This window comes from Leiobunum rupestre, chromosome 2 (genome assembly GCF_980474605.1).
Source record: "Leiobunum rupestre chromosome 2, qqLeiRupe1.1.hap1, whole genome shotgun sequence".
NCBI lineage: Eukaryota > Metazoa > Arthropoda > Arachnida > Opiliones > Sclerosomatidae > Leiobunum > Leiobunum rupestre.
Genome location: NC_143385.1, coordinates 83,235,530 through 83,251,533, shown reverse-complemented (window position 1 = coordinate 83,251,533; position 16,004 = coordinate 83,235,530). Strand labels below are relative to the sequence as shown.

Here is a 16,004-nt window from a genome sequence, read left to right as displayed (position 1 = left end):
GACACAACAAACACAAAGACAACAGACTCAACACCCACAACCGTCATAACACAAACACAACAAACTCTACATCCACATCCTACACATAAACATTGCAATAACGAAATATCCAATCAAACTGAGTTAAAACTGTCGCGACGGTGAACGTTAACGAAAAATAGAACAACCAAACCCAACCGCAAATTAATCCGTCAACGGTCACCGTCACACGGTTTTTTTGCCAACCCTTCGACAGTCCTAGCAACTGCGAAAGCATAGATTTCGAGAAACTGCGTATGCAATGATTACCTTTGCACGGAAAGTGCGAACGCGTTCGCAGGACAGACAGACACACAGACAGACACGGTGATTGTATAACCCCTCCAATAGAATCAACGCCCGAGCGAGCGCTTAGCTACAACCAGGACGGGGCAAGCCAGCAGCGACTTCTCTCGAAGGTACAAAGGTCGCGTCACACTCGCCAGGCTCGCCTCTCGTTCGCCGTGGTGTTGATATAGTTTTTGGTTTTAGCATTAGTCTATAATATTGTTCAATAAGTTTGTCACTTTGGGAAATATTGTACTGAGAGCTAGTAACGAAATGTTGTCATCACAAAAACAAAATCTCCCCCTAGCGAGGCGCTGTCAAAGACTACGAGTGATGCGTGTTTTTTGTTATTTTTCCTTAGGGAAAGGGGTACCCCGGTAATTCTGGCATGGGGAAAAGGGGAAGGGGGCATTACTGGGGTGGAGTGCCTCGAAACACGCAACTAGCTGAGGGGCCGCCCGCAGTGTGGGCTTCTCGGCTAGTTCCAATATACACACAAGAAAATAGTCAAGACCAGTTCGTTTCTACTCCTCGAGGACTTATTAAATATTGATCAAGAGTTCGTAGGAAAATATAATTGCAAACGTAAATAACACAAAATATCAAAAAAAAATACTAGTTAAGCGGGGGAAGTGAACCTCGAGAGCTTACAGAAATCAAAATATGACTAACCGTTTCATTCAACACTCGCTGATAGGAAAGAAACAATTACACCACAACAGATCAAACACTTCTTTATCGAATTTAGTCACACAGTCGTCTAAGGTCACGGTCACACGACAGTTCAAACTCAATATTTAACTATTTATTTACTGAGTTCGTTCATCTTGCGATCAGATCGAAACCAAATCCGACTTTCTCCTTTGGGAAACACTACGAAACTTGGCAAGAAAACTCTATTGATATTGAGCCCGGATTAGCGACGCGCGAACGTAGATCGCCAACCGATGGGCCGTGACTTCTTTCAACAAATAGACTGCAATAAGTTTTGTCCACTTTTGACCACTGATATTGGACATACTATAGAAGCCAGGAAAAATTGGCAAAGGACAATTTTTCTCCTTTGACCAGGCTTAACGACATATTTCAGAAGAAGTGCGATGTCCTTTTCCTGATACAAGGAGAAAAAGGCCGAAAATGTTGAACTGCGAATCGATCTTTATATAAATATCTCCAACTGTCTTGCCCCCCCCCCCCCCCCCGCCGAACACTGCTGCCAGAACTTTGATGACAGCCTAGGCAGTATAACGAAAAACACAGGGTTGCCACACGTCAGGGGAATCAGGGAAAAGTCAGGGAATATAAAAAAGGGCCTAAAAAGTCAGGGAAATATCAGGAAATTTTAAGAATTGGTAAAAATTCAGGGAAAAGTCAGGGAATTCCATTTTATCTTGGCACTTTTTGAAGCTAATACAACTCTAGATCTATGACAAATTCTACGATTATCATTTATTTCCTTGAATGTTTGACTAAATTTTTCAACATTGCAATAACCTTTTTACTGAAATTTAAGTTCATCTAAATTTATTAACTTATTGGCCTTAATAAGTCAGGTGAAAATCTGTTAAAATAGTCAGGGAAAACAGGGATTAGTCAGGGAATTTGAAAATTTTATGGCAACCCTGAAACAAGATGTAAGTCCAGTCGCGGTAGCACAAACTATATATTGGACTTTGAGGGGGATTTTATGGAAGCACCGATTGGCAAAAGACGATGGCTAATTTTTTTAAAAGAAATAAATGCTGTGTACGATAGATTGATGATGAATATGGAAGAACGGTATGAAACTATGGCATCGATATATTCTGATTTTATTTTCATCTGGAATATCTTTAAAAAAAATATTCTCTAAGTTGTCTCAAAAAATGTGCTTGTGATTGTAGTTGCAAATATGATAATATTAATGGCCAGGAGCTTATAAAAGAAATAGAATGGTTTAAAGAACAAGTTAGCTAGAAAGGTTAAGTTTTAGATGTTTGTTTTATTTAATTTAATGAAAAATCATTACTTACCCCTTTTCAATTGACCGCATAAGGATAATCTTTTCCCACAGAAAGGTTTATCGATACCTTAATAATAATAAAGGTTAAAGCCAGTGGCGGCTCAACGTAAAGTAGATAGATGTCGCGGTACCTATAAGTACCCTCGCGTTGATTGGATCGTTTTAAAAATGGTCATTCTCATAAATTACAGCTGTCTAACTTTAATACGCTGCAATGGCTCTCTGACGACGTTATCATTGGCTATTTTAAATTTTAGCTTCCTTTGCCATAAATAGATGGCACCACGCTCTCCAGTAAAAGTCGCGTTTTTTCGAAGAATCGTATAGACTCATGGCCATCTCTAATAATTGGGGCCTTTTCATAATACAGGTGGCAATGATATGTCCAAAGTTTTTCACTGGTTGAGCTTCTATTCTCCAGGCTTGACTCTACTAAAGTAGCAACGAGCGTTCTTCGCTAGACATACCTTAGCCATAGCACGTGAATTGTGATGCCTTGTGTAACGACATGAGATGGTGCGAAGTTATCCCTTCACCAAGGACGCCATAACCCGTAGTTACGGATCGGCGCCGATCTAGCGGCGGGTTTTTCAAAGACCTCAAGGTTAATATAAATCGGATAGAGAAGAGTGTCATCTGGTGGAAGTTGGGATACCTTTAAGCTTATGCTCTATAATTAAGACTGAAGTGGACCATAGAGTGAAGAAGAAACCATTTGTGAAAATGAACATCATCTAGACATCATATTTCACTTTTTAAATTCAAAAGAACAGTGAGTTTCAAAATATTGTATATCAGGTTGAATTCAAGCAGCCGAATTAACCACATTAAACTATTTATTTACTACCTAATTTTGGCTCCCAGATCTACCACGATCAGCTTAACAGTTAAATAAAAAGATTTAGTACTCTTCCAGATGGCGCTACTAACAAGTGGAGTACCCGTGGTGTTTAATGCCGATTTTGTTCAAAGTCGGGCGTAATGTAGACCCTTAGACCAAGAAACACAGGGACGTCGCACGGTTGACATTTCGCGCCCGAAGCTTGGTTGCGGCTGCCTATTTCCTCTTTATCTCGCGCGGTGTCGCTAGAAGCGAAGGTGAGTCAATTTTTATTGGCTATTTGAGTCACGTGCACAGCCCTACAATCTGTCAGCACGTGGCCTGCAACAGCGTGGCTCCAAAAAACGAAATTTCTGGTACGTTTTTTAATATTTGTATCCCTAAAATATTAATAAAATATAAAATTATTTAAAAATATGTAACTCTTAGCTGATTATTTTTTTAAGTTCTTTAAAAAACGTTATTTTTATCTCTCATGGATGGCGCCTATAGACTATCTGTATCACCAAACCCCCCTCTCCCTACCGCATCCGCAACAAAGCCCCGCCGAAAAATAAAGCGTTGGGTATGCTATGAGCGAGACGTCCCTGTGTTTCTTGGTCTCAGGTAGACCTATAGGAGGTATGAAATTTCCCGAAAGGAGACGTTGCCATGGCAACTGAAAATATTTTTGACCACTTGAAACAAAAAAAAGAACTGAACTGAAAAAAAACTGGCCTTAAATACGAATGTATTATAATGAATATTAAATTTCAACATTAAAACACACGTGGTCAGAAATTTATAGACCAGTGTTCCAAGCGATCAAACAGCCTACTACACCGGTGGTCTCATCAGAATGCCCTACGCCAGCGTCCACAAGCCCGGACAGGTGACAAAACCAGCATGGGTAATAGAACCCCACTACTGATGGTCGCACCCTCGACGCAAGTAGCTCATCCCAGCAGAAGGCGCAGCAATGGGTCGACCAGCTCGCCACTTCGCACACAGCAGTGGGATAGAGAACGGATGCTCTAGCAATTCCGGTCGACACCCCACCTAGAAAGGCAGAGAGTCAAGCCCTTTGGAAAGAGCTCCTAAAGGGGAACGATGAGCAAACAGCAGCCCAAGTAACCCGGCACAGCTGGCACCGGATATCCCGGTGGACTCCAAAAGGCCGGGAAACAGGGCCGCCGGGCCCTCATACTGAGGCCCGCCGCCCCACAGTAGGCTACCCAATCCGCCGAGGCGGCCAGTTTGCCCGGCCCCTCTCCGTTAGCCTGGGCTGAAGCCCAGTATCCAGCCCACACCTGACCGAAGTCGGAGGTGGAGATAGGACCATTTGGACGGAGCTAACATCTCCCAGTGCGCCACCGCCCTTATGGATTACAAGAGCCGGACCCCGACTCCCCGGTAAAGCCACCAGTTACTGCACACGCCGACCCCTTGAGGGCCTCAACATTAAAACAACGAAACTAAATGGCAATTTAAGAAAATTAAAATTAAAATAATAAAGTTGGCCGTGCCTGTTCAGTCTCAGCAATTTCATCACAAGCCGTTACAAGCGTTGTTATCGCTCGAGGGAGGGTGAAGACATTGAACTTTTAAGATAGATAATATCTGGTTTATTATTATTTTTGTCCACCGATTTTATTATTTTATTCATTTGTATTTTCTAAAATTTTTTACCGCATTTTTTATGGGAAACCACATGTTTTAGATTTCATATCTTACACTATTTCAAATGTTAGTCTAACGCTTTGTACCCGCTGCGAAGGTATTACTGCAGCTTTTTCTCAATAAAATATCTACCCTCGCTTGTTGCTAATTTCACCGTCGCGATCATACGTGTAAGAATGAACGCAATCCTTAATTTTTAATTCTGTAAAGGAACGTGGTATTTTTGTGTTTAAACGTAGCTCTTACTGTCTATGAGCTCGTGCTAAAGTCGCGAGGTATTTTAGATTTACTAGCGCGCGTGAAAATTGAGCGTGTGCCAAATATACGAAAGCTCTGTCTCGCGAGGTAAGACCAACTTTACGATTTTCTACTTTTCATTTACTTAGAAATATTTATGGGAAAATAATATTGGCTGATGGAAGAACGATAGATCTAATTCAAGACAGTCAGTTTTAGTCTTGAGATAATTTTCTTCGTGTCTTGTTCATCTTGTTAAAATGTTCCACGTGCTCTTTAATATTTTAGCGTAAATGACTCACGCATTTTTTATTTCAGGGAGCACGCGCGAAATCGCTCGAGCCCGTTCACGCTAAAATATCAAGACGCGCGTGGAACATTTTAACAAGTTGAATAAGACATAATTAGAGTTTATGCCAGCGTCTATTCACAGTTCCTTTTAAATTCCGTTAAGCCTCTTTTTAAAATAATCATTTCAAAATCGATATTTCCTCGAGACAGCACGATAGACTACAAAGGATATACCTCGAACCATAGAGTTCTACACTTCAGTAAGATTGTTTAACTTGGTGCAAGTAGATTTCAAGCGATATCTTGATTGATAATCATGCAAATGTTTTTTTTTGGTCCAGAAAACATTTTTTTCCGCTAGGAGGACCTGTTCATAACACAAATCTAACCGAATTTCGTGTTGAGGTATATCCTTAAGTTATAGTTAATTAATTATTTAGTGGTGTGTCAAAGTGGTTCTAACCTTGCTGGTTAGCTATTCCGTTTCCCCTAAAAACTTGCTGATATTAACAGTAATAGTAAGTGTAAGGAGCTGTTGGCCACGTGTCTTGAAGGGCTTGCCACCATCCTCCTACGCAATTTAACCCGGTCATCGGTTATTGGCTTCCGATTCCCTTCAGAAGTTAATACAAACGACCGGATAGACTGTAATTCACTGTTTTTATTCAAAAACGCGAAAAGTTAGAAAAGTCTATAAAAAATGGTGCAGAAGAAGCAAAAACCTAAAGAAATACACGATACTCGGACCAATAGGCCTTCGTGCATAAAATGAAGACGCTAAACTCGAACAATATAGATAAAAAAATAAAACCTAGCCAGAATTTTCAACAGTATACCGGTTTTGCCCTGTTTGAGACTCATTAGTAGTGCGTAGGATATTTATACGGTATTATCAAAAGTAAATAGGGGGAGAAAGTCTGGCACTTGGGGGTCCAACCGCACGACGTCTTATTTGAGGGGTAAACGTTTTGGGCTTCGGAAATGACTTCCCCCTCGCCTCTTTACAGGGACACAAAGGTATCGGTTGTACTCCGCCACGATGAAAAATAGTTCTCTATAAAATACGTGAATATTAAACTTTTGCTTTCGATAATTTGGTTAATTTAGTTCCTAAATAAAGTAGATATATGATAAACTAAAATGCGACATTTTAAAAATAATAACACGACTTTTGAAAAGAAATAAACCGTAACTAGAATAACGCTCACTTCAATCGTGGAGAGCGTGGCGCCATCTAAGAGCAGAGGTCGGGACTAATTGGTAAATCTACGATGTTAAGGCCTAACAATTTGCAAGTTTAACTGAAATAATAGCTATAGCTACGAGCTTTTTTCGTTTATTTTACAATTGATATAGTAATTATTAATTAAAATCAACCGTTGTGGAAGGAAATAATTGTCAGCATTTGACAGAGAGACTATTCGAAGTCGCGGGGCGGTGACATGTTTGCCAGGGAATAAAATTCAAAATTTTCATCTTGAGCGCGGACCGGAATACCGCAAATGCACTACTTCGCGCGTAATGCGCTATCCTTATTGGTTAGAAATATCACGTGATCACTAGCTCTTTAAAAAGGTTGTCAAGCATGGTGGAAGGTAAAATCTGAAGGCAGTGATACTGTGATAGACTCTCTCCCCCTATTTACTTTTGGTATTATTACCTGTTTAACACTTACATAAAAATTTTGTTTTACTGATATTATACTTCCGAATATTTAACATTAAGAGTCTCAACATGAAACCCCATATGTATTTTATTTTGTAGAAACCCCGACTTTCCGTGATGGAGAACAAGAAATGCTTTTACGAGGAAGTTCGCTTAACGCACATGCGCGTTGAAATGTCGTTGGTAAAACTGTTCATCCAGTTCGATTTGAAGACGGCTGACAAAATACACAAAGCTTTAAACGAACCGTGTCTTCCTTACGTATCCATCACAAGCTCCCACATCTGGCCAACTAAGATGGTGTTGGTCAACTACGAATCCCGAATCTACCGCGGTCGAATCATTTGCCGAAACTCGTTGAACGCCGACGTCGTAATGATATTCTTCATTGACTACGGATATACCAAAGATATCCATATCAGTCAAGTATTAGAACTGAAGGACCACGCTCTAACGAACATATCCTGGCAAACTACGGAGTGTATTTCAGCGGACATTTCACCGGCGATGTCACAACGCGTGATCCAAGAATTTGAAGAAAATACTTTGATGAGACCTCTAATTTCTTGCGAAATTGTAGGCGTTGGTCATTTTCCAATAGTTAAGCTCTACAGCCACGAGCAAGCGGTAGAGTACATTCTGAAACGCACGAGCTACAACGAGTTCATTCTCGAAAAAGAGTCGACCACTTACGGAGGAGATTCTCAAATGAAGTACGCCGCCAAAAGAGTCAGCAGTTGGCTTAAAAGAGAATTAAAAGAAACTGTCATCGAGTCGACAGAAATTCTGCGTCAATTGTTACGACCGCAATTGCCCCGAAAGATAGTTAAAAAGTACCAAAGCGAAGCGCAAGATACTCGGACACTATTCAGTCACTACCAAGAAGACGTCAAGCGTAAAAGACCAATTACACCAAGTTCCACCGACTATCTCGTTTTCAGCGAATATGACGCTGGTTTTTTCTCCACAAGCACAATCGAGATCGACGTTACTAACAGTATGTTAGACAAGGAATCTCGATTAGGAACATCCAACGCATTTAGATCCAGTGAATTAAGCTTTCTGGATGTTGAAAATGAAGATTTAACAAGCGATTCTCCAAGTAGGTACAAAAAATTTAATCTTATTATCGGAACCCAATACGTAGCTTCCATTTGCCATCTTGAACCGCAGTCATTATATATTTTATTGGCGGATACTAAGTACCGGAGAAAAGAGCTAGGGAAGAATTTGTTAAGTCAAAGCCACGAACTCTTCGGTGGTCGTCTAGATTACGCGCGTCCCGGAATTCCGTGTCTCATCAGATACACTAAATTGGGAGTTTGTTTACGAGGAATGGTTGTGTCGTCTTATGGTAAGATCCACAAAGTTCAGTTGATCGACGTGGGTTGCGTAGAGGTTGTTAACCATTCCGACGTGTGTCCGCTTCCGCCAATTCTGTTGAAATGGGAGATTCAAGCCATCCGCTGCTCGTTGGAAGAAGAGTTTCTATCGACTCATCACCTCACGAAGTTTTGGCAGAGAAGAGACAGCCTGCAATGTCGTATTCTACGACGTCAAGGCGATACGTACGTCATTAGGGTTTCTCAGAATCCTGGAATCCAGACGAATGTTTTAAACTTAGACCTTCGCGGAAATGTACCTCACCCGGAAGTACGGACAATAGAACGAATTATAGTTTGCGGGGTTCAAATAGACCGAGTATTTTATTGCCAACTCAACAGCACCGAAGTCCAAAATGCGCTGTTGGAAATGACGTCGAAACTGCAGACTTTCTACAAATCGTGCAAATTGAATAACGTGGTTCCTGCGAAAGGCGGGTACGTCTGCGTCAAAAGTTTGATTACTGACCTTTTTTACCGAGGACAAGTGGTCAGAGTGATGGAGGGCGAATGTGAAGTCTTTCTCTTGGACACGGCTCGCCTGGAACACGTCCCCTTTTCGAACGTTTTCTTTCTGGAAGGCACTTTCGCGAGCGTGCCGAGATTCTCAATCAAAGTTTTGTTAGACGACATCGCGACTCGCGACTTAGAAGACACAGTTGCCGAAGCGATTTGCTTTTGCGAGTTGGAAGTTAAAATTCTCGGAGTTAAGGACAACGTTTATCAGACAGCCTTAACTGATAACGAGATTAATCGAAATATCAGAGACGTCTTACATCACCTCAAGCCGAGGCACACCACGAAAGACATTGGTGCATTCTCAGGCTAGTAAAAATTTATTTATTTTAGGATAGCTCTTAGCAGTTAATTAAATAAATATATATTAGAGCGAGACTAATGATATTTTCCAGGTAATTCTTAGAATAATTTAAAGATGAAACCGTGTTTTCGATTTCACTGCACGAAACTCGCTTTGAATCCGTCTTTGATATCCAAGTTATCTAGAGAGAAATTAAACCATGGATTAATTAACTAGAACGCAAACATGTTTTATTTGTGTTATGAACGCCACCTAGCGGCATTGTTGGTTCTCTGGATCCAACAAAACCATATCCTAGGTTACCAATGGTATCGCTTGAAAACTATTTCCGCTAGGTCCAGCGTTGCCATGGGGATGGCGAATCTAGTTCATGAATCCATAATGATACGTGCAAGTTTCTGAAATTTCTATAAATGAGCCAATTGGAATCCAAAAATGAAAAACGCCAAGTGTTTTAAAGCATTCGTTATGGCACTATCTACCATTATAAATATATTTCAAGCAAAAATTAAAGATATCCCGTATTTTTTTTTCTTCCCAAACGTTTAATTTTGAAAAATCAACGGGAGCCCGCAAAGGTACATATTTCAAGCAAATAACATTATCAAGATAGCTAGATGCAGTGGCGTAGCCGGGGGGGGGGGCACATTGGGCACATGCCCCCCCGAAACGTATGGTCGTACGTACAAATATTTTTCTTTTTCTTTTTTTTCAATGGTGTGCCCCCCCCCCCTCCCCGAAACAAAATCCTGGCTACGCCAGTGGCTAGATTTATATTATCTCGTATGAGATATATGGTTGCATTAACGTATTGTTTTGAATATTTTTGTGTTTAAACTTATTTAAGTTAGCTTTAGCTGTAATATACATTTGCCACTCCAAAGTTTTAGTTCAACTTTTGTGGAGGTATGGCTTTCAACGTTTGGTAATAAGAAAATAATTATTTTTACAGATGAAACACCAGACTTAATGAAACACGTTCCACATATCAAATTTGAAAATACGAAGTCATCTTCAAAAGTAAGATTTAAAGAATTGTTAGAAACTATCGTGTTGCGAGCTTCCGGGTATAACTTCATTAACTGTAATTTTAATAATGATAATAATAACGCATGGTTGCCACACGTGAGGGAAATCAGGAAAAAGTCAGGAAATTTAAAAATGGGCCTAAAAAGTCAGGGAATTTAAAAATGGGCCTAAAAAGTCAGGGAAATGTCAGGGAATTTTAAGAATTGGTAAAAATTAAGGGAAAAGTCAGGGAATTCAATTTTACCTGGGCACTTTTTGAAGGTAATTCTACTCTAGATCTATGACAAATTCCACGATTATCATTTATTTCCTTGAATGTTTGGCTAATTTTTTCAACATTGCAAAAACATTTTTACTGAAATATAAGTTCATCTAAATTTATTAACTTCTGATAAAAGTAAAAATAAAAAAAAAAAATTGGCCTTAATAAGTCAGGGAAAAATCTGTCAAAATGGTCAGGGAAAACAGGGAATAGTCAGGGAATTTGAATCTGAAAATTTGGTGGCAACCCTGTAACGTATGTTTAAATATTTTTTATATATTATATTATACTATATAAGTTGTTTCGGTTAAGACTGTCAATAAATAAGGGAAGTGTTCTTCGTGTGATACGGAACCAAAATTGTCCGAAGAACGATGTCCTAAAGTTAACCGTTTTGAGATGTGGCACCTTGAAATCATGAAAAAAAAAGTTCAAAATTTATTTACAACGAAGAGTCGAAAATTGCCTTGACCATTTTCTTTAAAAAAACCTTAATTTATAAAAAAGTTTTATAAATAAAGGTTTTAATGAGCCAAATCTACTAGAATATTGATGTCAATATTTTTATATCAAAAACATTCGCCTAGACGGGCAGTTTCATTATATGACTAACTTCTGCTCTCTTGACTCAAATCTTGTGAGCGTTCAAAAGTTATCTCAAATGTTTTTAGAAAGCTTACTACCAAAAGTAAATAGGGGGAGAAAGTCTGGCACTTGGGTCCAACCGCACGAGGTCTTATTTGAGGTGTAAAATGTTTGGGCTTCGGAAATGACTTCCCCCTCGCCTCTTTACAGGGACACAAAGGTATCGGCTGTACTCCGCCACGATGAAAATTAGCTCTCTATAAAATACGTGAATATTAAACTTTTGCTTTCGATAATTTGGTTAATTTAGTTCCTAAATAAAGTAGATATATGATAGAAACTAAAATGCGACATTTTAAAAATAATAACACGACTTTTGAAAAGTAATAAACCGTAACTAGAATAACGCTCACTTAAATCGTGGAGAGCGTGGCGCCATCTAAGAGCAGAGATCGGGACTAATTGGGAAATCTACGATGTTAAGGCCTAACAATTTGCAAGTTTAACTATAGCTACGAGCTTTTTTTGTTTATAATACAATTGATATAGTATTTTTTAATTAAAATCAACCGTTATCGAAGGAAATAATGGTCAGCATTTGACAGAGAGACTATTCGAAGTCGCGAGGCGGTGACATGGTTGCCAGGGAATAAAATTCAAAATTTTCATCTTGAGCGCGGACCGGAATACCGCAAATGCACTACTTCGCGCGTAATGCGCTATCCTTATTGGTTAGAAATATCACGTGATCACTAGCTCTTTAAAAAGAGTGTCAAGCATGGTGGAAGTTAAAATCTGGAGGCAGTGATAGACTTTCTCCCCCTATTTAATTTTGTTACTACTGATGAAAATTGGCAATGGCCCATTTACCAATAAGTTAAACAGGTTTGAATAATGTGGCAGTGGTTACGCGCATTGTATCCCGGCCACCTGTTTAAAGGCTTTGAAAGTCGCTCGATGACTTGGGCCTAAGGTGGTGCCTTGGGTATTAGTCTAGCTCATTCTTATTATTAGTGGCCCATAGTTGATAAAAACCCAAGAAATAAACTGTTGACGAGCATTGAGTATTATCAGGAAACTATAGAGGTATACACTTGGAATGTCTAAGGTTCCATTGGGACGGTGATACGAAAGCGCGTTGTGACACTTTTTAAGTAATTTAATAAATGGTAAGTTAATTCGATCGTTGAAGTTGTCTAGGGGTAGGTTTTAGTATTTCTAGGATTAAAGTACCAGTATGGTAAAGTAATCAAAAAATCTATTTAATGGTAGATTTGTTTTTTCGTATACGCAAAATTATTAGTAACATAAAACATTAACATTTAAATGAAATCATTAATCGCCAGGGGGAATATAATCGACATGGCTTTCTGGTACCAAATGAATTAAATGATCCTGCGGATTGAAGGCCAAATAACACTCTTCTATTATTTAATATTTGAATTTTTATTAAATAATTTAACAATAATTATATTATTTAATAATTGAATTTTTATTAAATAAAATAAAATATTTTGACTAGTTAAATAACAACGAAAATTACAAAGGAGTTCTTAATCATGCAGTGCCTACTCGCCAAAAAATTGAAGGTATTAAAATGGTAATTTAAATTTTGCAAGCCAAATGATCAAGCCAATATTCGACTCTTCAATTAAAATACATATTGACATATTTGAACGTTTTCTAAATTGATATTCAAAGTGTTATTTCTTAAACAAGATGTCACGTCCATTGAAGTACACAAAATCACCCCGATGTTATAATTATATTTTAAATATTCAATTTAAATTTGAACAAATTTTCAATCATCTTGTACATCAACTTAATAAGCCCAAGATGAATTTTATCGAAAATTAATTTTTCGTGTTATCTGGTTTTGCAAATAATGTAGCGAAACGCGAAAATGTTAATTTAAATTAATTATTAGACAAACCGAATTTTTCGGGTTACCTGGTTTTGAAAATAAGGTCGTAATTTTTTTTGGAGTTAGATTGCGCCTGTGTCAAGTGGTACGAAATTCAAATATCACAATAGTGCGTACGTGGGTTATGATATCCCGCAAATTTGTCAGACATTCATTTAAAATTAAAATTTCAAAAGGAAACCGAGAACGTAGTTCAGATATGATCAGTATTAACTAAAAATATTTTTTTCAACCAAGTCGCTCTTAAGTATGTAGATTTCAAGTCGAAAATCGCGAAAAACTACTTAATTGGAAAAATGATTAACTTCTTGGGTTCAGATTAAAAAAATATATATTGGGAACTATATATCGTGAAAATTTATTACCCTAACTGGTAAAGACTGTACGACACGGTGGCATCGGCTACACTGTACGTGAAAGCAATACACAAAAATCCTTTGGATTGTTTGTAAAAACCGTTAACTATAGGAGATGGTTCTTCGGGCAATTTTGGTTAAATTTCACATAAAAAACACCACCTTCAATTATTGACCGAGTAACCCCAAACAACCTATATAATATGTTATTTTCACTTCCTAAAAATTATGCCATATTTTATGGCCATTGATGAACCATTGAAAGGTTACTAATTAGTCAACTGATGGTGGTTCGAAGAAAATAGTTATTTTTGCCAATTCATTACTTTACTCTTTTTACTTGCCCCCTGCGGCGAGAAATGAAGATAGCAGAATGAAAAATTTCCGGTTGGTCGGTTACCAGATTCGCCGGCCTAGCCAAAAAGGCCAACTTAAACCCGTATTCAAGACAAACCTTATTTCTCGTTTCAACTTTTTGAAGTGTGAAACTACGCCATGGCGAACGTTGACGGAAAATATATCTGTTAGGGCTACAAATTTTCGCGGGGGCGCAAAAAAAATCCGTTAGACTTAACTAAAATTTTTCGGGTCGACTTGTTTTTGGCTTTTTTAAAAACAAACTTAACAAGGAGCATATTAACAGTAGCTTCCTCTACGTGTCAATGCTTCGTAGCGAATCGCTGAATGACGTTTATTGAACTGTCTAAAGCTAGTGGTCAACTTGAGGTTACGTAACCGTATGTAGAACGTAAAATAACCGTAAGAGGGCGTCCATTACTGTTGTTGGAAATCAGCGTCTATGTTTTAGCATCGGAGATAATGGACGCGTGCTTTTTGAAAGTTAATTAAAACTCAGATAAAACGTCATGCGACGTGGAAGTGACGTAACGCTTGTGATACGGTTACGTAACCTCTAGTGGATGACCAGCCTAATGATACTGGTTTTCCTTTTCTTTTCATTTAGGGAACTGTCAAGAAATGTCAAAATTGGGAAATTCCTTCAACACTGAAAGGCTGGAACGAACCAAATAGTTCTTACTCCAAAGAAGAATCATATAAAAACAATAACTGTGTCGGCGAATCAATGCGCGATGTGTATTTTAAGCCTATTTCCGTAGAAGCTAAGGACACATCAAAGCCCAATGTTTTGACCAAATCAAACTCTTTTAACGGCTCCGGCGAACCAAGTTCTTTCGCACATTCAAGCTCTACAGGATCTAAGCCTAATTATACCTCCCCTACCAAAGTATCGAATGGGATAGGAGGTTTAAAATTAAATGATTTATCGTCTCTTACGCCCGATATGGCTAAGATACTTAAGATGCTTGAAAATGGGAGCCTTGGCAAACCAAGACACGTCGCGAGAGAAGCAACTGCGGAGTGCGGTGATTCTACCTTGGATTCTTCCATTAATACTGATACTAAGCTCCCCGACCAGTCTGTCCATAATGACGCCAGTCCATTTAAAACCGCTCCCGTCAAAAGAACTGCGCCCAAACCACATCAAATAACTAAATCAAAACAATTGGATAACCACGCTGGATTAGATTCCAAGCGGGACAATGTAATCTCTACCATCCATCCAAAGTTTCCGGCCAAAAATATAACCATTAACTCGGATACGCGCGTCCTAGTTACTCATATTGTCAACCCCAGCGAAATCTACGTCCAGCCTTTGGAAATGCGCTTCGAATTGAGGTCGCTGATGAGCAACTTGCAGCGTCATTACAATGTGAATGAGGAAGCTAAAGCAGTACTTGTTGCTCAGATAGGCACGGTTTACGCCACCAAAAGTTCGACCAATTCCCTTTGGTACAGAGGAGTGGTAAAAGAAAAACTTATTAATCGCGTCGTTGTTTTTCTTATTGATTACGGAAGATCGGAACTGTTCCCCAAGTCCGCTTTGAGACCACTGCATCCACGTTTCCAAAATTATTCCGTTCAGGCCCTCAAATTCATTCTTCCTGGCACCGGTTTGGACAAGAACAGAGAATGGACGCAATCGGAAGTGCAAGAATTTAAAAGCGAATATTTGCTTAAAGAAATTAAATTAACTGATTCAGTAGCTCATGATGGAGACTACGTTATGAATATTGATTAATATATACAATTGGCTTTGTAAAGCCATAAACCCATTGATATGTAAAATAATTAGCACGCAAAATGTTTTACTTTATTGTACTTTTTGTTGTAGGCTACGGAGGCTATAGCCTACATTTCATTTGAAGGCCCACAAATTAACTCCAGGGTTCCACTAGAGGGCCTCTTCGTGTTAATATGTGGGTCCTTAAAATTACAATATCGTTTGGAAAATTATTAAAAGCATAAACGAAGTGTAGAATTGAGTATATACCTTTTAACCTACTCCTAAAACGATCTAGGAAAAACGCACTTCTTTCTAATCCAAGCGAAAACAACGTTGTTAATTTTCTTTTTTCGTTAAATATATTTCATTTTTTTACATATATAAAATTATCGAAATTTTGTTAATCTACGCAAGTTATGGGTTGCTGTTAAAAGTTTATTCGAGGTAAGTAAGAGTATAGGGTCAAAATGTATCTTGTTAATTTTGAAAATATATGCGTATGGAAATAAATAATTACTTATATATTGGCACGTATGTACCTAAACTCAAGGCTATATAA

The 16,004-nt window shown here is 38.6% G+C and overlaps 1 protein-coding gene across 1 annotated transcript; it reads left to right on the top strand.

Moving 5' to 3' along the window:
- The first annotated feature begins 5,677 nt into the window (after nucleotides 1-5,677).
- Nucleotides 5,678-15,771, top strand: LOC149959768 (uncharacterized). Its single transcript, XM_090166533.1, has 4 exons — nucleotides 5,678-5,741; nucleotides 7,101-9,207; nucleotides 10,156-10,223; nucleotides 14,324-15,771. The coding sequence occupies exons 2-4, from the start codon at nucleotides 7,119-7,121 to the stop codon at nucleotides 15,458-15,460; spliced, it is 3,294 nt and encodes a 1,097-aa protein (XP_090022659.1). The 5' UTR covers nucleotides 5,678-5,741; nucleotides 7,101-7,118; the 3' UTR covers nucleotides 15,461-15,771.
- Nucleotides 15,772-16,004: the final 233 nt, after the last annotated feature.

Excerpts from the sequence above, each read along its gene's own strand:
- LOC149959768 (XM_090166533.1), top strand. The coding sequence starts at position 7,119 with ATGGAGAACAAGAAATGCTTTTACGAGGAAGTTCGCTTAACGCACATG. Across the intron at positions 9,208-10,155 it reads AGACATTGGTGCATTCTCAG|ATGAAACACCAGACTTAATG; the intron begins GCTAGTAAAAAT and ends TTATTTTTACAG. Across the intron at positions 10,224-14,323 it reads ATACGAAGTCATCTTCAAAA|GGAACTGTCAAGAAATGTCA; the intron begins GTAAGATTTAAA and ends CTTTTCATTTAG.